A 21,745-nucleotide genomic window follows, 5' to 3' on the forward strand; every position below is an offset into this window, starting at 1 on the left:
CCTCAAATCCTCAGCCTTATCAAAATATGGGGCTCCTCAGGTTCGTACAGTGGATATTTCAATTAGTTCGGATTCGGGCGTCTTCGGTCCCTTAGGCTATTCCTCGTGCCTATGTGATGGCCCGAGGCGTTCCCACCTGATTACATTTTGATGGGGTCTGGGTGCTGACTGAAGATCCCCACATGCTATTCTAGTCTAGGCGCCTATGTAGATATCAATACATCTCTGGGCTGTCTCCGGGTAAATAGACTCATTATTGCCTTCTATCGTACCCATGACCCTCTGAGGCTCCATAACTTCCAACGCCGCAGTATCACGCCATCTGCCGAGTTGGTAAACAGGAGCGAACAAAATATTATTGCACATGGCTAGCAAGCCCTTGTCGAGTCGAGCGGAGCCTCCCCTGCGATATCTTCGGCAGATTGATGTTTAGGGCGTTGAGTGAGATATTCGGGACTGTGGCTTAGCCTATTGACTATATCGAACTCAACGATGCAACCTCAGGCAATCTGCTCACAAGGGGGCATATCACGGCTATGCCATTCATCTGGTGTAAAGCGCTCGCAAGGATGTTCTGCATCTCGATCCTCCGATACAACATGCAGTGCATGAAGACGCCATGCACAGTTAGTGACCGGTTTCAAAGTTGTCCGGTATCGCTCTTAAAGTCTGATGTACAGGCTAGCCAGGTATCAAAAATCAACTTGGAAGTGGCGTTACGGTGAGATACCGTACCGTACATTACGGGTGTCATACTGTCACGCCTCGGGCTCAAGTACTGGAATCTTGCTCTAGACCTTCCTAGACGGTGATCGGTGCTCTGATTGGTGCCTTCAACTACATGAAATGGTATACACAATGAATATGCGGTATGCTTTGAAGTTCCTATAGTGGAGAGCTTTCTTTGCTGTGTCGTGCTGAAGCTGCCTATCGCTCTGGTACCAAGTCAGGGCATATCGCTAACCTTTACATTCTATCTTAAACTTTTGGCCATGTTATTGTGAATAGGCCATTAAGGTTACAAACAAGAAAACCACTCAGTATCAAGACCTATCCGTCGACTATGGGCAGTATCTCAAACGGCAATGCCGTTACTGAGGCTAATCGGTATACTAATGGTCATGCATCTACCAATGGAAGCCAGCAGAACGGTCATCCAACACCGTCACTTGAGCCCATAGCCATCGTGGGCATGGCTTTGAGACTCCCTGGAAAAATACACACTCCAGAAGCATTATGGGACCTTATCATCAACAAGAAAACGACGAGAGGACCAATACCAATGTCTCGATACAATGTCGATGGATTTTACAACGCTTCAAATCGGCCAGGGAGCGTCAGTGTACGCCATGGTCATTTTCTCGATGAGTCCGATGCTTTTGATGTACTAGACACGTCACTATTCAGCATGAGCAAAGCTGAAGTCGAAAAGCTGGACCCTCAGCAACGCATGTTGCTCGAAGTCGTCTGGGAGTGTATGGAAAATGCTGGCCAGCATGACTGGCGTGGCAGTAATACTGGTGTATTCGTAGGCACATGGGGTGATGTAAGTTGATGGTTCTCATCCGACTACCACCAACACCAGGTACTGATTGTATAGGACTGGTTGGATTTTCTGGCCAAGGACCCTCAGCAGACCGGGGGAATACTCAATACCGCCGGAGCTGGAGACTTTGCTATCTCAAACAGGATATCATACGAATACGACCTGCAAGGTCCAAGGTGATTGGAACATGGGCTTCTTCGTACCTGCCAAGATGCTAATCTGTGAATGATAGCATGACCATTAAAGCAGCATGTGCGTCTTCGATGATCTGTCTTCACGAGGTAAGCATTGACCCATGCTTGTGAGTCAATTCCACAGCTAAAGATGCAATAGGCTTCGCAAGCTCTCCGCAATGGAGAGTGTGATGCAGCGATCGTGGCGGGCACCAATCTGATATTGACGCCCACTGGCACAATCGCGCAGTGTGAAGCTGGTGTTTTGTCACCCACTGGCGAGTGCCGAACCTTCGACGCGTCTGCCAATGGGTATGCTCGTGGAGAGGCAATAAATGCCATTTTGATCAAGCGTTTGGACGATGCACTGCGACACAAAGATCCCATACGTGCAATTGTCCGATCCTCAGCAGTAAATGGAGACGGAAGGAGCGTAGGTTTGAGCAATCCCAACCCAAAAGCGCATGAACGATTGATCCGACGAGCTTATGAAGCTGGCGGGCTTGGAAGCCCTTCAGAGACTCCATATGTCGAGGTACATGGGACAGGAACAACTAAGGGTGATCCTCTTGAACTTGAGGCAATCGCAAACGTGTTTGGCGACTCCCAGGACACGTATATTGGAGGTATCAAACCGAATGTCGGCCACGGGGAAGGAGCCTCGGGAGTCACTAGCATCATCAAAGCGGTCTTGGCATTGGAGAAGAACCAAATCCCACCCCAAGTCAACTTCGTAACACCCAATCCCGACATCCCCTTTCAAAGAGCACGCCTCATCGTGCCTCTGGAGGCAACACCTTGGCCCAATGATCGCCCCAAGCGGATCAGTATCAACTCCTTTGGTCTCACAGGCGCCAACGCTCACGCAATTCTTGAGTCCGCAGACTCTTACCAGCGGCTTAGTGTCTCCACCGAATCTGCCGATGGATCAGATGCTACAAGGTCACACCTCTTGGTGTTCTCGGCTTCGACTGGAGATTCACTGAAGAGGAGAGCTGCTGATGTCCTCACCTATGGCACATCTCACCCAGAGTCTTTTAAGCATTTAGCACACACGCTCAGCAATGGAAGGGATCACCTCTCCCATAGGGCGTATGCCATCAGTACTAGATCTCATGTTGGCGAGATCATCAGCTCAGAAAGAGTGAAGCAAGCACCCAAGGTCAACTTTGTTTTCACTGGTCAGGGAGCACAATGGGCCACGATGGGGAAAAGCCTCATAGAAGATTTTCCCGCCTTTCGAGAAGACTTGGTCTATCTAAACAGTGTGCTCAAGCAGCTCCCGGATCCTCCATCATGGGATCTTTCAGCTGAGCTATTGAACGAAGGGCTGAGGAGTAGACTGGACAAGGCAGAATTTGCTCAACCACTATGCACTGCGATCCAGATCGGCTTGGTGAACCTACTGCTATCCTTAGGCGTTACTCCATCCGCTGTGACAGGCCATTCAAGTGGTGAAATTGCGGCAGCTTATGCTTCAGGAGCAGTTACAGCTGAGGAGGCGATTGTGATCGCTTTTTATCGTGGCCTCACCACCAAATTGTGCTCAAGAAAAGGTGCGATGGCCGCAGTCGGTATCGGTCGTGCGGAAGCGACTCTGTATCTTGAAGAAGGTGTTACTATCGCTTGCGAGAATAGTCCTCAGTCTGTCACACTTTCGGGCGATGTCAATGTGATTGATAGTGTGCTTGAGCAGTTGAGGTATGATGATGCCGCTGTCTTCGCTCGACGACTGAAGACCGATGGCATGGCATATCATTCCCACCACATGGCAGACATCGGACCAATATATGAGAAATATATCGAGGCTTTTGTCACAGCAAAATCTTCCACAACCGCGTTCTTCTCCAGTGTTACTGGCAAAGCTCTAGACGGGGACAAGCTCGGCGCTGACTATTGGCGACGGAACCTTGAATCCCCGGTAAAGTTTTTTCCTGCGGTCAAATCGATGATCGAGAGTCAAGGATCAAATCAATTATTCCTGGAGATTGGTCCACATTCTGCCCTGGCCGGTCCACTACGCCAGATATTCAAAATATCATCTTCAAAGATCAAGCTCAGCTATTCCTCGTCAATCGTCAGAGGTAAAAATGAGACATCCAGTATTCTGGACATGTGTGGCCAGTTATACCTCCAGACGATACCATTGAATCTCGGGCTGTTGACTACGGGAGGCCGTATCTTGACCGATCTACCAAGTTATCCATGGGATCATGAAGCATCGCACTGGGCCGAGAACAGAGTTTTGAGAGAGTGGTAAGAAGCCGGCTCGTATCTAAATATGTCTGACCTACACTAATATTACCACAGGAGGCTCCGTCAGTTTCCTCCCCACGAGCTACTGGGCTCTCGAATCTTGGAAGGTAACGACTTCGAGCCGACTTGGAGGAATCTTTTACTCCTGAAGGACACTACATGGCTTCGAGACCACAAGGTTCTGGACGATGTCGTCTTCCCTTGTGCTGGGTACATCGCGATGGCAGGAGAAGCAGCCCGCCAGATCTCCAGCCGCGAAGATTTCACGATTCGAAATCTACTTATTCAAACAGCACTGATTGTACAAGATAGCACGATTGAATTGTTCACTTCCTTGCGAAAATCGCATGGCACCTATGCCAACAACGATTGGTATGACTTCAGTATAGTTTCACACAACGGGCAAGCTTGGATGAAACATTGTCATGGACAGGTGAGAGGTGGTGGCGCGGAAAGCCCGATGGTTGAATCTCTTCCAAACACCAGGCCTCTACCTCGGCGGGTAACAGCTCCATATGAATTCTTCCGCACAATAGGCTTGCATTATGGTCCAAATTTTCAAGGTCTGGAAAATTTGACCGCGTTGCCTGGTCACCAATCAGCGCTGGCTCAGCTGGCAAATCCACCTACTACCAGTTCGCCATATCCAGTACATCCAACAACGATAGATCAGTGCTTACAACTTCTTGGAATGGCAGCTGCTGAAGGACTTCCTCGAAATTTGAAGAAGATTCCTCTTCCTACGAATATTGACTTACTGTACATAAGACCTGCCAAACCTACCCATCAGCTCCATGCAGAGGCAAGGGCAACGTCTGTCACGAAATCTGGAGACATTCAAGGAGAAATGTGTCTCTTTGCTCACGATCAGCTTCTGCTCTCCATAAAAGATTGCCAACTCTCAGCATTTGAGCAGACAGCACATCTTGCCAATGAGGATTCAATTGCTGCCGCTCGTCTAAGTTGGCGACCAGATATTGATTTTGTCCGGATAGAAGATCTTATGATTTCTCATGACAAAGATCCAGAGGAAATTCGTGCCATTGAAGAATACGGCCTTCTTTGTACATTTGAAATGCAACAACGTCTGAGAAGCGTGCCGGATTCTGCTTGGCAATTTGTGAAATTCCGGAAATGGATAGACGATCATGTGGAGGAAGGTCAACTGGGGAAAAACAGGATCGTTCAAAACAGTCAGGACGTCCTCGCTCTCAGTGCGGAAGAGCGTCTTGCACACATCATCCGCCTACAGGATGTGTTGAAATGTACACAATTCGTCAATGTGGCAGAACTTATAACTCGTCTTCTGGATAATTGTGAAGGTATCTTCGACGGTTCCACTGAAGTCCTCGACATTTACTTACGAGATGATGGTCTTACTAAGCTTTATGGCATTACAGGAGACAGAATCGAGTCAACAGATTTCTTCGTCTCCCTGGGGCATACCAATCCAAATTTACGAGTTCTTGAGATAGGTGCTGGAACTGGTGGAACAACACTTGTTGCTCTCAAGTCGCTCACCTCCATCGCGGGCGAGCCGATGTACTCAAATTACACATTCACCGACATATCCTCCGGTTTTTTCTCCGCCGCACGAGAGCGATTCGCTGAGTTTCCAGCCTTGGAGTTCAAGATTTTGGACATCAGCAAAGATCCCATATCTCAAGGATTTGAAGCTGGTACCTACGACTTAATCGTTGCTTCGAATGTCATCCATGCTACTGATTACCTCAACAACACGCTAAAGAATGTGAGAAAATTGCTTCATCCTCGAGGTCGATTTTTCCTCCAGGAGCTCACACCTGCAGCTGCCAAGATGATAAACATAATCATGGGCCCATTGCCTGGCTGGTGGCTTGGTGAGGCAGATGGACGAGTTACTGAGCCCATCATCTCCATTGACCGGTGGAATAAAGAGCTCTTGGCCGCCGGTTTCTCTGGTGTCGAGGCTGTGGTTCGTGATGACCCAGTCGTTGATGCCTCTGTTGGTGCAAATATCATCGCTAGGCCCCAGCAGAGTATGCAAGATTACCCTACGATAACGCTGCTGCTTCGACAAGAACAACTCAACAGTGATCCAGCGAATACGTTGATCGATGCCCTTACAGATCTGGGTTTCGGTGTTGAGATATGCGAATTCGGGAGTCCACTCGCGCCCTACCAAGACATCATATCTCTTGTTGAACTGGACGTCCCCTTCTTCAGCCAAATCTCACGCAATGACTTTGAGAACTTCCAGCAGATCGTCGCGCATCTCAATTCTGCACGATTACTGTGGATCATGGGACCCTCTCAGATCGAATCAACCAACCCAGATTACAGCCTAACTTTAGGACTCGCGCGCAGCGTTCGTGCAGAGATGCCACTATCATTTGCCACCCTTGAAGCGGACTGTCTGACTAACCTGTCCGCCCATGCGATATCCAGGGTATTCAAGAAATTCCTAGACACTGCTAATTCTGTGAATCCTGATCATGAGTTTGTGGTCAAAAATGGCATTGTCCACGTAGGAAGGTACCACTGGGCGAGTGTTACGGACGAACTTACCTTGACTCAGGACACCGACTCGTTTTCCAAAACCTTCCAGGTTTCCAGAAAAGGAACATTTGCTGTCGGAAGCTGGCAATCACGGCCGCTCGAAGTGTTGGGAACTAGTGAGGTGATGATTGTCTCCGATTTCGTCACAATTGGTTCTCAAGTAAGTATATCTACATTCGCAAAAGCCAGAAGAGTACTAACGATTCACCTAACAGAACTCAATCGCTCCAAATGCCAATGCCCTTGTTTGCGGATATTCTGGTGTGATTACGGAAATCGGAACTGGTGTCAGCGGTCTTCAAGTGGGCGATCGTGTCATGGGACTAGGCAAGCATGGCATTTCCACCAGTCTTATCGCCGCTGCGTCAAGCGTCACAAAAGTTCCCGATGATCTTGACGCAGAGGAATTCGTCACGCTTGCTATCCCCTTTGCTACGGTTGTTTACGCTCTGACCCACCTAGCGGGTATCAATTCAGAGCACAGTGTTTTGATCCACTCTGCATACTCTGATATAGGTGCAGCAGCAATTAAAGTGTCGCAATCTATTGGAGCTGAGGTGACTTCATGCCTTCCTCTGTCGTGAAACAGTCTGCTAACAATGTCCCTCCAGGTTTACTGTACTGTGGACAATGATGAGGAAGCAAGCCATCTTCAAAAGATTACTGGTTTCACAAGCGATCGCGTTTTCAAATCTACCAATCTATTATTGGCAAAAGAAATCAAAACCGCCACACGCGATCGAGGTGTCGATATCGTGCTAAACATCTCGGCAGCTGACCATCTGGAGGTCTCTCTGAGATCATTGGCGAATGGAGGAAAGGTGAGAGTGACTATGCAGTTTTGAATGGGTAACATTGCTAATAAAGGTGTGGTAGGTCATCCAGCTTGGTCCACCAGAGGCGAACCGCAATATAAAGCTGGATATGGAACTTTTAGCTGGCAACAAGAGTATCTCCAGAGCAGATCTGTCTGATGCGGAGGATTTCCATTCTAAGTGAGCTCCCTTCTATAGACCGTAGTCACCCTTTCTAATACTCATTAGGCTCCTTGAGGAGGTTCTCCTTCTCTACAGTCGGGAGCCTATACAGCCAATCTCCGCGCGCCACATTTTCAGCTGTGAAGAATTTCAAGATGCACTACAGGTTCTCCAGAAGGATGACAAGTTCTCTTCTGTCATATTCAAACTACCTACAAACCATGACACCTTGCAAGGACCGATCGCACCACCGAAACTCCAGTTCCGAGGCGATGTCGCATACCTTGTAGTCGGTGGTGTCGGTGGTCTAGGTCGAGCAGTCTCAACATACATGGCCGAAAATGGGGCCCGTCACTTCATCTACCTTTCACGCTCTGCTGGCTCTGCTGGTCCTCACAAGGAGTTCTTTCGTGAATTAACGGTCCAAGGTTGCACTGTGCAAGCCTTCTCCGGAGACATAGCCCAAGAGGCAGACGTGCTTAATGTCCTCACGTCAGCCGAGCACCCGATTGCTGGTGTGCTGCACCTTGCAATGGTTCTGCAAGACAGGCCATTCCTCAGCATGAAACATTCCGACTTTCTTATGGCTCTCAACCCCAAAGTCGCTGGCACATGGAATCTGCACAACGCCATGATCCAACAGAATGTCACGCTCGACTTCTTCGTCATGTTCGGCTCTATTAGTGGAACATTTGGCATTGCACACCAGGCAAACTATGCGGCAGGTAACACGTTCCAGGACGGATTCGTACAGTATCGTCAATCACTCGGTTTACCTGCGAGCGTGCTCAACATCGGCGCCATGTCTGGTGTCGGTTATGTCAGTGAGAACAAAAGCGTCGAGGATTATTTTCGGACTGCGGGCATGCCCTTCCAATCAGAGGAAGAACTCTTTGAAGCCCTCCATCTATCTCTGTTGCAACAGCATGCCACCAAAACGCCTTCTAGTGGCGTCAACCCCGGATATACCTCACAATCACAGCTAGCACTAGGCATTCGCGCGACCAAGCCAATGACAGACCCCTCAAACCATGTATTATGGAAACACGACCGCCGCGTTGACATCTATCGCAACATAGAAGCCGCACGCCTCGCCGACTCAAGCACCAACAACCCTTCAGCGACAACGGGCTCCTCCGATGCACTATCACTCTTCATGAGTAGCCTGCGAACCTCGTCCTCACCACTGACACTCCTTGATGATCCAGCAACACTCACCCTAATCACGCTACAGCTCGCGACCTTCATCTACGAGAGCATGATGCGCTCGACGGACGGAGTCGACATGGAGCTCGGCCGGAGCCTGATGGCTCTTGGGGTCGATAGTCTCGTCACCATCGAGGTCCGGAACTGGATTCAACGCAAGTTCGAGGTCGCGGTCAGCACATTGGAAATGCTGAATGGTGGTAGTATTGAGAATCTAGGTGCTGTCATCTTGGCGCGAGTCAAGGAAAGGTTTGGGAAGGTTGTGAAGTGAGTTTCTATGGGCCCAGACGGAGGGTGTGAGACAGATGCTGCTTGGGGAGGGCAGCGGAAAATCAACCATTGAGGTCTCATTTATTGCGATAGATGGTTTTGTTTGTCATGATAGACCGCAATCTAAGATTCTTAACTTCTGATGCTCAGTCAAAACTTGAAATGCTACTCGTACCTTGAGATTTGTGTGCCACGCGGACGTTTGTCTATGCTGGTAAATATCTAGAATAAACTTTTGAAATTTATCTGGTGCTCCACAACATGAGGCCAATCTGCCCAACTTTAACTGTCTTGCCTAGAAATCTCAGCCTTTAATACACCAACCAACAGACCCAATATCACCAGCTCACCAACCACCATAGTCTCAGCGTCACAAGTCAATCTCAGACCTCTACTTCACGATCCAAGCTCTGCGCCAGGACCATGCGATAGTACCTGCCGCGGCGAGCATACAACTCGGCATGGGTGCCGTGCTCAACGACGGTGCCGCGCGCCAGCACGAAAATCCTGTCGCATCGCTGGATAGTGCTCAGACGGTGCGCCACGGCGATGGTGGTTCGTTTCCCTGTCGCGCGGCGGCCTACTTCACCTGATCCGTCGTCGTCGGGGACATCCCCATCGCGACTGTGCCTGAAGGCAATGGCCTCGATGGCCTGCTGCACGAGCCGCTCATTCTCACTGTCCAGTGCACTGGTGGCCTCGTCCAGGAGGAGTAGTGTCGGGTTGCGGATCAGGGCACGTGCGATGGCGAGACGTTGTCGCTGGCCGCCCGAGAGGGACACGCCTCGCGTGCCGACCTGTGTGGCGTAGCCTTCTGGGAGGGACTGGATGAAGTCGTGGATGTTGGCGTCGCGGCAGGCCTGGACGATGTGCTCTTCTGAGATGGTGGGGAGTTGGGAGGTGGGGATTCCCAGGAGGATGTTCTCCTGAATGGTTCCTTGGTAGAGTGTTGTTTCTTGGGACACGAGTCCTGTTCTTGCGCGGTGGGAATGTACGTCTAGGTCTTTGATGGAGATGTCGTTGATGAGGATGGAGCCAGATCCGGCGTCGTAGAATCGCTCGATCAACGCGATGAGGGTCGATTTGCCGCTGCCGGAAGCGCCGGCGATGCCTATTGATTCACCTTTGTGGATGGTAAGGTTGAGGTTCTGCAGGACTGGGAAGGAAGGGCGGCTGGGATAGCTAAAATTGACGTCGCGGAATTCAACTGCTATGTTGCTGTTGGCAATGGGAGGTGACTGCTCTTCTGTGGAGGTGCCTGTATGGTGAACGACGCTTTTCGCTGTGTTGATAGGGGGGCGTGACTGCAACAAGCTCATGATGTCTCTTGTCGCGTTCAGCGCCTTCGTAGTTTGCAGCGTCGAGCCAAACATAAATCCGGCAGCTTGTCCACCAAAGATGACAGCAATGAATACCATGAAAAATTGTTGTACATCATATTCTCTCTGGGACAAGAGTTTGCCGCCCCACCAGAACACCAGGGCCAGAATAGCGAGGTATAGACTTTCGGTGACTGCGAAGAGAGTATTGCTAATGGTCGTCTGCACAAGGGACTGAGTTGACCGAGTGTCCAGCAACTCGTTGTACTTTGCCACAACCTTCATCTCAAGTGTCAAGCTTGAGACAGTTCTGATTGATGCAACAGCCTCAGCAGCGAAACGAGCGCTTTCCAGATATATCTTTGTCAAGCGTTCTTGACTGGTCAGGTCGATGCGCATACGAACGAAGCCGGCAAAAAAGAGCGGTGGCAAGCAGCCGAAAATGGCAACGACGGCAATTTTCCAGCCAACAGCCAATGCAAGAGTACACGAAGCAAAGACATTGACGAGGCTCAACAAAATGAAGCCGAGATTCGGTGAAATCAAGTCTTGGACTCGCTGTGGGTCCGTTGAAAGACGACTTATGCTGGCACTGGGTGAATTTTGCTCGAAATAGCCGATATCTTGACCAATCATTGCACAAAAATACTTACTGCGATAGAAACTGGACACTTGAAACGCAAGGGTTGTAAAGAAAGTCCCAAGAGCAGCATAGAAGACGAGCACTCCTAGAGCTAGTGCAAGGAACATCAAACCCCAGAAGTTACCTCTACTCTCCAGGCGGTGCTTTTCGTCGGGTAAATCAAATTGAAAGATGAGAATGGCTCTGCTGAAGATTGTCGCCTGCACTGGGAAGACACTGCCGGATCCAATGGAGCCTATAAGCCCTCCTAAGAAAAGAGGCCAGAGGTGCCGTTGTTGCTTCATCAAGAGGGTAAAGCTTCTCCAACGCTTCACTTTTGCTGTGCTGTCTACAGCCTGAATCCTTGTTCCACTGACCTCCGTGACTTCTTTTTTAGTTTCCTTGAAGCTATAGGACGACAGCGAGGAAGTCTCAACAACCTCGGGAAGGTCCAGTGCATCCTCGACTTCTTGTTGCTTTTCTAGTGTCTGAGCAGCGACTAGTTCATAGTAAACACCTTTCTTCGCTAGGAGTTGTTGATGCGTTCCTTGCTCCATCAGTCGGCCTTTGCTAAGCACGATGATCTTGTCGGCTTTTTGAACGGTGGAAACCTTGTGGGTAATCATGATGGTGGTCCGAGCTTTGGCCACGTTGTTTATGGCTTCTTGAACGATGGCCTCGGCTGTGGGGTCTAGTGCTGATGTTGCTTCGTCAAGCAGTAAAATATGAGGATCACGAATTATGCTTCGTGCGATAGCAATTCTCTGCTTTTGGCCACCACTCAGGAGATTCCCTCGATCCCCAACGAAGGTGTTGAATTTCTCTGGGAGCTCTTCCACGAAATCATTTGCGAATGCTTGTTTACAAGCATCCTTCACTAGGTTGAACTTCTCCTGGTCTGATGCATCATCAGCTGGAGTTCCAAAAAGGCCATGAGAGATGTTGTGTAGTATGGTGTCATTGAAAAGGACAGATTCCTGCTGGACAAATCCTGCTTGGCTGCGGAGCCATTGTATGTTCAAGTCTTTGATATTTTTACCATCAAGAAGGACAGATCCTTGGGAGGGATCGAACCAGCGAGATATTAAAGCAACAATGGTTGATTTACCACTTCCAGATGGACCTACGACTGCCGTGGTCTTGCCAGCCTCGAAATCAAGGGTCAGGTTATCAATAACTTTGACAGATGGGCGCGAAGGGTATGCGAACGAGACGTTATCCAGCCTCAGCTGGCCCAGCACTGTGGTTGGCTTTTCTCCACGGGGATCAAGAGGGTCAATTTCCGATTTCCTGTCAATGACTTCGAACAGACCTTGAGCAGCCGCGGAGGCCTTTGCAACTTCTCCTATCGCTGGGACTATGAGAGTCAATGATATGATACCTATCAGAACCGAGGTGAGCACGGTAATGACACGACCACCAGTTGAGACCTCTCCTCGGGCAACAAGTTGCACACCATAGAACCAGGCTATGGCGTAGGCAACAAATGTCACTGACCATTGAGCACTCATTTGAACTCCCATGATGGGGCCTTTCTTCGCTCCGAGATTCTTGGCGACTTGAAGAATATCATCATACTTTACTTGGAGTTTGTTCGAAGCTCCGAAAGCAGTTATGATGGGCATCGTCGATAGACCTTCCTCAGCGATGCCGCCTGCTTTGCTGTAGACGTCGAGCACTTTGACATCGACTTTCGTCATTAACGTTATCGCCACGCCAATGATTAGAATAGTCAATGGCAACATGGTAGCAACAACAAAAGTCAACTTCCACTGCCGTGCAAAAGCAACAATGAAAGATACAAGAAGCTGGCCCACCCCTTCGAAGGCAAGTCCAACCCTTTCGCCCAGTCCATTTTCAATGAGATCGGCATTGTTAGATATCAGGGTCGCGACGGTCCCCGGCAAGCAAGAATCAAAGTAGGTGACATCCTGCCTAATGAGAGATTGCACAAAATCTCGTCGCAAAGCTTTTGTCGAACGTATTGCAGTCAGGCGAAAACAACTATTCATGAGGAAGGAGAGTGCCAGAATAGCAATGAAGAGATACGTAAACCATAATGAATTCCGGGAGATGGCTTTCATTAGATCATCAGGTGTGACTTCTCCAGTTCCCCAAGCATTGAACTTGTCAACCATATCACCAAACACCAGTGTCATCAGTGGCAATGCAGCACCGTTGGCAAGTGCAGCGATGATACCACATATTCGAATTGCATGATCAATGGATGTAGCGTAACCCCATACTCGCAAGTAGACTTTCCAACTCGAGTCTTTGGAGTTTTTCGACGGCTTTCCAGATTCAGATTCTTCCTGCCTCTCGGATGAAACCAGGACAGGCTCTTGATGGGTCTCAGCAGACTCAACGTCATCGACGTCAATGGGTTGCATTTGTGATTGAGTGTGATCAGGCTTCATCTTTCTCGATTGTGTTTTCCCCTGCCCTGTTGAGCGTCGAAACCATATCATGAAGGGGGACACCATTAACTCGCCAAGCTCCTCATATCGTATTTGGGTATGTGATTTTCCTATGAGCAGTGATGCACCGGATCGCCAGACTGAATCGCTGTCACCTCTGTCTGAGATTGCATCCTACTGCAGCTATGTGCCAGTGTCCATTCGGATAGCGGCAGATAATGCACCGTATTGCTCTTTTAGAGAAGGCACTTCGGAGCACGACATCGCGAAAGAGCAACGTGGTGCATTCCTCGAGAGTGGAGTTCGAAGGTATGAGGTCGATACAGGCTAAACATCGAGTTTCGGAAAGATACTGAATTCGTACGAAACAATACGAACGGCATGATGACTGTCATTTCAAGGTGTTTGGGTCAGGTGTACTGAACTCAGGGTTTTGTGGTGGGGCAATTGGCCTTCCTGTTTTGAAGCGGTGCCGAAGTCAGTGGACCCGTAGGTAATCGTAGCATAGTAGCTGGGTAACGTCCGCCGAGAAATCCTGGAAGATCTTCGGCATGAGACAGTCGCCGGCCTGGCTTGCAAGTAAGACGTCGTGAATTCTGTAGTCCACAATAGCAGTCAGCGGAGTGTATGAACACATCAGCCTGAATCTGGGAGCAGGTGTATGTTCATGTTGGTAAAAGTGGCCGGGCCTGAAAAGGGCCAGATTATTAACGTAATGGTGCATCCCAGAGAGGTTGGTATGGTGCCATGAGCAGCGAGTGCAAATGCTCTTTGTTTGACTTCTTGGATGATGAACACATCCAACTCCCGTCTGAATCTTCAGTGAGTCTGAACATTCCGATTAGTGTACCTTGTGGGAGAATCTTCGGTGCCCACGATGAATATCGGGCTTTTCTGGATCTTTGTGCTTCTTTCGTTGGCATACTGGCTGTGTCATGGAATTTACCTGATTGTATATCGGCTTTATTTCCACCCTCTTCGACATTTCCCAGGTCCCAAGCTAGCTGCTGCTACATATTGGTACGAAATATGGCAGGACTGGTTTGCGGGTCCATACCATGGGCGAAATAGTTGGAACATTGAAAAGCTTCATGAGCAATATGGGCCCATCATCCGCCGGGCGCCCGACGAACTAGACGTCACAGACCCGGAATGGTTCGACGTATTATTCGCTGGAGGCCGACGAGACAAGTACAATCGAGAGGCCGTGGAAGGCGGTGATGCCAGTGGCCTTATCCAATTGACTAGAGATCGGACCAGACATAAGCACCGCAAGGGAGCACTCACCAGGTTCTTTTCCAAACGGTCGGTAGTGCAACTGGAGCCTTCCATCATTGAAAAGGTAGAGTTACTCTCTGCTGGGATTGAAAAATGCATGACTGAGAGGCGCGTGCTTCACGCAACCGATGCGTTTGGAGCATTAACCTTGGACGTCATCACCGATTATTGTTTTGGAGAACGTTATGGGTGTCTTTCAGATCCCAATTTTTCCCCTGAGTGGCAAGCATTCTTCAGAGACATGTTCTCCAACAGCCCTTTTCTCCGTAGCTGGGGCTGGATAGTCCGAAAGCGGGAGAATCTTCCCAAGTGGCTTCTTCGTTACATCTTTCCAGACGTTGAGCAGCTTTTGATTATGAAAGATACTGTTCGAAGCAAGATAGATGCAATATTCGAAGAGCGGGAAAAGGCTGGAGTGAAAGATGGTGGACTTACAAGCTCAACTGGAGATGTTGATGTTGAGTGTGTAGAAAAAGAGCGCCGAACCATTTTTCATGACATCCTCGACAGTCGGGTTCTTCCACCAGAGGATAAGACAAAATGGAGACTTACCGAAGAGGCGTATGGCATGGTGTTTGCCGGCGGAGTGACGACTGGCGTCGCACTTTCTAACCTTGCTTACCACTTGCATGCCAATCGAGAATGGTTGATCAAGGTCAGAGAGGAGCTTGATCAGATCATGCCTGACCCCAACAAATTGGCAGGCTCATCCGAGATCGAAAGACTTCCTGTTTTCAAGGCATGTCTCAAAGAAAGCCTCCGGATCGGCAGCCTGTTTACTGAGAGACTCGCATTTCAAGAACCAGATGAGTATCTTTACTACCATGACTGGGCAATCCCGCCGGGAACCCCCGTAAGCATGAGCATTTGCACATTGCACGCGGATAAGGAAATCTGGTATGAGCCGAACGAGTTTCGACCCGAGAGATGGCTCCAGGGTTCTGGGACAACTATCCACCTAGAGAAGTACTATGCCCCATTCTCCAGAGGCAGCAGGGCCTGCATTGGTTCAAAGTAGGGATACATCTCCATCTGTGAAAAGCCATGCTGATAGTGTACAGTCTTGCATACGTACAAATGCACTTGGCCACGGCCTGCGTGTTAAGAAGATTCGAACTCGAACTCGATGATGATGTGGTTAGAGAGAGGGATGTAGACGTAGCGCGAGATTGTGTGATAGGTTTGCCACCTCCAGAGTCCAAAGGAATCAGGTTCAAGATTGTCCGAAGAAGAGAATGAGTGGGGTTCCGGGCAAACTTGGGTGATTCAGTTGTCGTGTCGAGATGTTTGACATCCGGAGCGAGAAATCTGAGCAATTGAACAAGGCTCAATTCTAGTAAAAAGAAGACATCAAGCAGGAAACATCAGACACTGGGCCGGTCTTGCGATAAAGGTGCTACCAGTGTCTATTCACAGAGGCGTATATTCGCCATGAAAGGGAAGAGTTCTTGAACACAAGGCAGCTCTAGCGGATAGAGGTCAGAATTATATGCCAAGGCGCCTATCTTATTGCGGATTAGTCCACCTGGCAGGAACAGTTTAGGAAGGAGCGCGAGTTGCGGTTGACATGCCATTTGGGATTCGTGTCCAATTCAACTTGTTCACGGTCGCGACGAGTGTACAAAATAATCTCTTGCTCTACAATTCTCCAACGAGAAGATTGATTGTGAAGTCTTCATTGTTCTTCAAAATGGTACAGCATTATGACTCCGCAATAAATATTGTTGTTCCAGATGCTAACTCATTGGCACAGCTGGATAAAATCGTTGGCATGGCTATGCTGGTAGCAGCCACTACAGTCTTCTTATACTACACTCTATGGACTCTTCTGATGGTATGGAACCTCCCGAGGCCGCTGCAAGGAGATTCTGACCACGCGTGCAGCCATTCGTCGACGATGACCACCCACTGCAAAGTCTATTTCCTCATCGTGTGTGGGCAATTCGAATACCAGTGATTCTTACACTTCTCGGCTCATCGGTGGTCGGCACATTCCTGGCACTCGTTATGATCAAGAGTAATAAGAAGAAGGCGGCAAAAGCCAGGGCGGCCGCGGCCAAGAAGACGAAATAGAAGCGCGGCAGGATTTCAACGCGACAGGGAGCGGTGCGGTGTATCGTCAGGCAACAGCGACGTTGTACGGTCTTGTGCCAAAGGACTATATCTTCAACCTGCATTGCATTTAGCAGAGTGGAGGCATTTCAGCTTAGATCTCGACAAGGACAACTCTGCGCACCAAGGAACGATGCAGTCGATATTCAGGAAGAATCCAGGATGAACGTGACGAAGCATGCATGACACCGGGATAATCGTATAAGATTGAGCAGATGTCTGAAAGATTAATCCGCTCGACGTGGCGAATTGACTGTGCGCGAGTTGCATATTGTCGGTTGTGAATGGCACGTTACCACCGACTATGTGCAACACCTGACGGTGGGGTTCTGGCGCAGGGACTGCTTGCAGTGTTCGGCAGGCAGATTCACAGGACGATTGACTGCTGGAATGTTCGAGAACACTTGTATTCCTTGCCTGGTGATGCAGTAAGTCGAGGGGCTTGCTTGGTGAGTCAAATCAGAGGCTAGTCAAAGTTCATAATGGCAAACAAGAGAGAGGCGTGCTAGAAGCAATCTACACCTGGCTTGAATACTGTAGTGCTTTGAGATGTTCTGAGTCATGTATTGGTACATTGCACCAAACCTGCCGTAGAAGGGAACAAACCTTGGAAGTCGCAGAGGCAGTTCTCTCATTAGGTGGTCAAGTGAACGGAGTAGCGAGGACACGGCACTTGTTGGAACGCCCACCGGTGACATCTGGTCGATGCAGCTGCGAACAGAACATGAACTTGAAGAAAGCAACAACAAGGGGGAGGGTGCGAGGCGCGGGGAACGAGCTGGGTAAGGCTGTCATGTGCACCTGCACTGCACTGCAGTTCCGCGTTCAGCGTGACTCAATAATAGCTGGGAGGGGCTGGAGATAACGTTAGTGACAAGACAAACAGAGGGAGCCCAGATACGGACAGCGACCGCCTAAAGACTGGGCGCCTCGGGCTATCTGCCAGGTTCAAGTTGGCAGCGCGACTCCCAGAGTTGAGGGGCAAGGGGGGCACTCTTCTGTCCAACCACAGGCCTTTGGTTCTCTTAGTTGTCGTGCCTGTTCTCTCCGACCACCGACACCCCGAGCCATCCCCCCCATCGTCCTCTCCAATTTACTCATTATCCATACCCAAGTACATAAACTGCAAACTGCTGCCATCTCTCCCACAGGCCTTTCGAATCAACTACTGACTGATACCGCTTTCCTTGTTGGAGATACTACGCTACAGACCGATGATCAGGCTGGCGATTCACGATTGTATACTGGCCAACCATCACTGCCACCTGTTGATCGCTCAATAGATCTCCAACTGCACGCGTCCTTCAGGCTCCACGAACGTCGACTTACTCCATCAACCCCGCGCCTCTCCCTGAAGCCACCATCACCACCATCACCTCCACCACCACCACATCAGACTGTAGCAACCCCAGGACAGGGGCCTTTCACTTCTTTCCTACTTGGTTCCGCCACTGATCTGCTGAATCCTTCTCTTATTTGCAGTCAACTTGCCCGCATAATTTGAATGCCAGCTTACAGCAAGTCGCCCTCCGACCACAAGAAACCAGACTCCTCACCACTCAGTTCCAATCTGCAGTCAATAATAGTGGCCGACCAAGACCCCTCCTCAAGAGCTGGGAAGCGGAAGACAAAGAATGCTGCCAAACAATCCTTGTCCAAACCTGACAATGAAGATAACTTCCAATCTGCCGACCAGATGGGTAACCAGAATCCCTCCATCCTCAACCAGCTGCGTGGCTTTCCCAACAACAACAAGAACTCCAGCTTAGATGCTCTGAATGATCTGAACTCCTCCCAAAAGGTCTCGGACGAAGCCACCCCTCCCATTGATGTTTGGAGCAGAGCCAATTCTTATGGCAGGAGTCCTCCCGTTGATCCTATCCCAGGCCTGAATATTGCTGGCTCGCCAACCATTGAACCTGGTTTTAGCACCCGAGGCCATCTGAATCTCAGGAGTCCTCCCGTCTCTCCTCCTCTGAGGAAAGCGAGACCCGTTAGCTATGGCAGCGGTGTCCCCCCACTGCCTTCCAATCCACGGATATCCACCTCTCCCTACAGTTATAGTACTGGGGCATACGGCTCTCCTCCAGCTCTCCCACACCTGCCTCAGAAACATTTCTATGCGGCGCACGATGTTGACCTTGGTCTTCAGAGTGCCACTGCTCAGCTAAGACTGCAGGATCCTGTCGTCCTCAGGCTCTGTCCGGTCCCTGGAAATCGTTTGGAGGCGCGGGATGCTGCTTTGCTGGCCTTGGAAGGAGGCTTAACAGTACTCAGCTACAATGGTGATAGGCTAGAACAGATGGGTGCTCTGCACGGTATCCAAGGCACCATCGTCGATGCCAAGTTCCTCACATGGACTTCTGGACATGATCCCTTCGCCGATTACCGTCCATTGATTGCACTTACTGTCCATGGAATTGCTGAACCTGAAAAGGATAATCCACGACCGCGTGATCGAGCATATTCCGCCGTGACAGCGGACGGGCTTCATGAAACCAGGGTCGTAGTGTATTCTCTATCCAGAGCCTCGCAGGTAGTCGAACTCCTGAGAGTACCCTCGCAGATGTCCGTTCATCCAGGAGGTCATTCTGCAACTGCCGTTGCCGCCAACCTGACAGTCGATGCAAGCGGCAATTTTGTCACCATTACTTCCGGTGTCAGTGGTGAGCTTTTCATTTTCACCGTTCGACGAGCCAGAGATTCGGCTGTCTTTGAATGTCTAGGCAAGTATTGGACAACCATCCAACCCCAGGTTCAGCGGAGAGACTCCTCCCACAATCGTGGTCCAGATGCCGATGTCTCGCCTGCTGATATCGGTCGCGGTCCTGAGATGGACGACCTTCCTATTGTCAGCTTGAGTGGACGCTGGCTTGCCTACTGTCCTGCAAGCACTCCTTCCCGACCATCGGTAGGAGCACTCCTGGGTGATTTAGTGCTTCATAATAAGAACTCGCATATCAGTGCCGGAACCGCCCCATCGCGACCCCTGCTCAATTGTGAAGTTGACTCACCTGATGCTGATACTTTTTTGAGTAAAGTCGCCAAAGGTTTCGCCCAGGAAGCTGTCAGAAGCGCAAAATGGATCAGTGAAAAAGGAATGCAGACCTGGCAAAGTTATTGGAGAAAGGACTCGTCTAGTCCAGGCCAGCCCGCATCCAGCTCTTCGAGTCCACCCATCCATTCTCCACCCCTAGGCTTGGGCCAATTCCCACCGACTCATGCTGGAGATACCCGGATCATCACCAATGAACCTGAAATCGTTACTATCCTCGACCTGAAGCTTCTCCAAGATGCCCAAGGGCGGAAGAATGTTGATTTCACACCAATGATCACATTCCAGCCACCAGGGGGATGTAGTTTCCTGTCATTTCTGCCAACTGCTCTCGGACTCATGACTGCGAATCGCAAAGGTGATATCCAGTATATCTGGGATCTTATGCAAATCAAACACGTCAAGACTTCTCAACCAGTTTCTGACGTTGTTGAAAGTGGACGCGTGCGACAGATTGCACGCTACGAGCGACTAAGCCCTTCCACAATCATCGATATTGCCTGGGATGGATGTACTGGGCACCGATTTGCACTTCTTACAAAGAACAAAACCGTACATATTTTCGATCTCCCTGCTACAGCTTTCCAATGGCCTCCACCACGAGCCAAGAAACATAGACCGGCTTCTGTGCCCGTTGACCCATCACAGATCAACAAACAAGAACCAGAACCCCTACCGCCTGCGGGCTTCTTTGCCTCGGCCATGAGCATTGCCGGACGTACCCAACCAATGCTGGCTAACCTACGTGGAAGGGCCCCTAGCATGGGCGGAGGAATTTCTGGCATTGGTGCCACTGGGATCGGACTCGCATCCACAACCGGTATCAAAAGCGGACGCGCTGTTGCAGCCGGGCTTAGTAAGTCCCTGGGAGCAGCTTCAGAAACAGTCACCTCGATCAGGCATGCAAATCAAAGTAGGCTTCATTTGAAGGCCAGCGCTCGACCCGGCACGCTGCTGTGGCAACGACGCGATGCAAAGCCTGTTCTTTCAGTTCTTGACACGGGAGCCATTAAGGTCTATTATGTTCGAATGACCAAACCAAGAGAAAATCGTCACCGGGACACAGTTTCAGTCTTCGATGCTCGCAAGGCAGTGGCCACCAAATTTCCCCGCACCAGTGATCTAATGGCGGACGGTCTATCTGTAGAAGCCAACCAGGGTATGGGACTGCAGGACGATGATGCAGATGCCAATGAACCGCACCTCTCAGGCTTCTGGAGAGCCCGAACTAACAAGGACACCAACCAGAGAATGCCACATCCATTGGCTTCTGCCGAAATCGAAACGAATGCGCCTTATCAGCCCTTTCACTCGGACGTTCGAGTCACAATATCTGTCCTTGCACCCATGACCCAACCGAAGCTCCAAAGCCAGGAGCATATGAATAACATTGCTATGGAGGACAGATGGGTGTTCGGTACCGATCTTGGGCTTATGGAACAGTCAACCATTCGAATCCCTTATGCCCCTACGGAAGCTAGTTCCTCAGTCATCTATCGTGAAACCAAGATCGCGATGGCTGGTACATCCGCCGATGGAATGGACTTTCAGCTGGCGGATGAGGAATTAAGTCACGTAGTAAGCAATACCAAGAAAAAGAAAAAGAAAGGTCGGACTCCAGGCCTTACCCTCGGCGAGAATCACGATGCCATCCCGCATGACCATATACAGGTTCCTTTTGATCCTGATTTTGATTTACTTCAAGACAATGCTGAGGACAACCGGTAGCCGGACGCATGTTTCGGCAGCACAATATGTAGAGCAAATGAGCCCACGAAACCAAGACCAAAAGCTGACAGGGCTCCTCGGATGGGGTAGGCCACAAGTGTTGAGGGGTGGTGCAATCTGACCATACTAGATAACAGGTATTACAATGTCTTGGCTCAGAAGGCTGAGTTGGGAGAAGGTCTTCATTGTTCTCCATGCCACCTTTTTGTGCACTACATTTCATTCTTGATCTTTGTCTTGCTTTTCCA

General features: G+C 49.9%; 5 protein-coding genes across 5 annotated transcripts; 4 read left to right on the forward strand and 1 right to left on the reverse strand.

The window, feature by feature from the left end:
• Positions 1-1,063: 1,063 nt before the first annotated feature.
• On the forward strand, positions 1,064-8,967 carry LTR84_012456 (uncharacterized protein; the record flags this gene model as incomplete). Its single annotated transcript, XM_064855976.1, has 9 exons — positions 1,064-1,546; positions 1,601-1,722; positions 1,779-1,827; positions 1,880-3,975; positions 4,030-6,673; positions 6,729-7,070; positions 7,125-7,334; positions 7,390-7,508; positions 7,557-8,967. 9 exons carry the CDS (start codon positions 1,064-1,066, stop codon positions 8,965-8,967), a joined length of 7,476 nt encoding a protein of 2,491 aa, XP_064707876.1.
• Positions 8,968-9,349: 382 nt separating this feature from the next.
• Positions 9,350-13,324, reverse strand: LTR84_012457 (uncharacterized protein; the record flags this gene model as incomplete). The annotated part of the gene is made up of 1 exon (XM_064855977.1): positions 9,350-13,324. One exon carries the CDS (start codon positions 13,322-13,324, stop codon positions 9,350-9,352), a length of 3,975 nt encoding a protein of 1,324 aa, XP_064707877.1.
• An 877-nt stretch (positions 13,325-14,201) lies between these two features.
• On the forward strand, positions 14,202-15,620 carry LTR84_012458 (uncharacterized protein; the record flags this gene model as incomplete). Its single annotated transcript, XM_064855978.1, has 1 exon — positions 14,202-15,620. The coding sequence occupies one exon, from the start codon at positions 14,202-14,204 to the stop codon at positions 15,618-15,620; it is 1,419 nt and encodes a 472-aa protein (XP_064707878.1).
• A 672-nt stretch (positions 15,621-16,292) lies between these two features.
• LTR84_012459 (uncharacterized protein) lies at positions 16,293-16,675 on the forward strand (the record flags this gene model as incomplete). The annotated part of the gene is made up of 3 exons (XM_064855979.1): positions 16,293-16,295; positions 16,356-16,436; positions 16,487-16,675. The coding sequence occupies 3 exons, from the start codon at positions 16,293-16,295 to the stop codon at positions 16,673-16,675; spliced, it is 273 nt and encodes a 90-aa protein (XP_064707879.1).
• A 1,543-nt stretch (positions 16,676-18,218) lies between these two features.
• On the forward strand, positions 18,219-21,497 carry LTR84_012460 (uncharacterized protein; the record flags this gene model as incomplete). The annotated part of the gene is made up of 1 exon (XM_064855980.1): positions 18,219-21,497. The coding sequence occupies one exon, from the start codon at positions 18,219-18,221 to the stop codon at positions 21,495-21,497; it is 3,279 nt and encodes a 1,092-aa protein (XP_064707880.1).
• Between the last annotated feature and the right edge of the window lie 248 nt (positions 21,498-21,745).

This window comes from Exophiala bonariae (genome assembly GCF_035927105.1).
Source record: "Exophiala bonariae strain CCFEE 5792 chromosome Unknown scaffold_8, whole genome shotgun sequence".
NCBI lineage: Eukaryota > Fungi > Ascomycota > Eurotiomycetes > Chaetothyriales > Herpotrichiellaceae > Exophiala > Exophiala bonariae.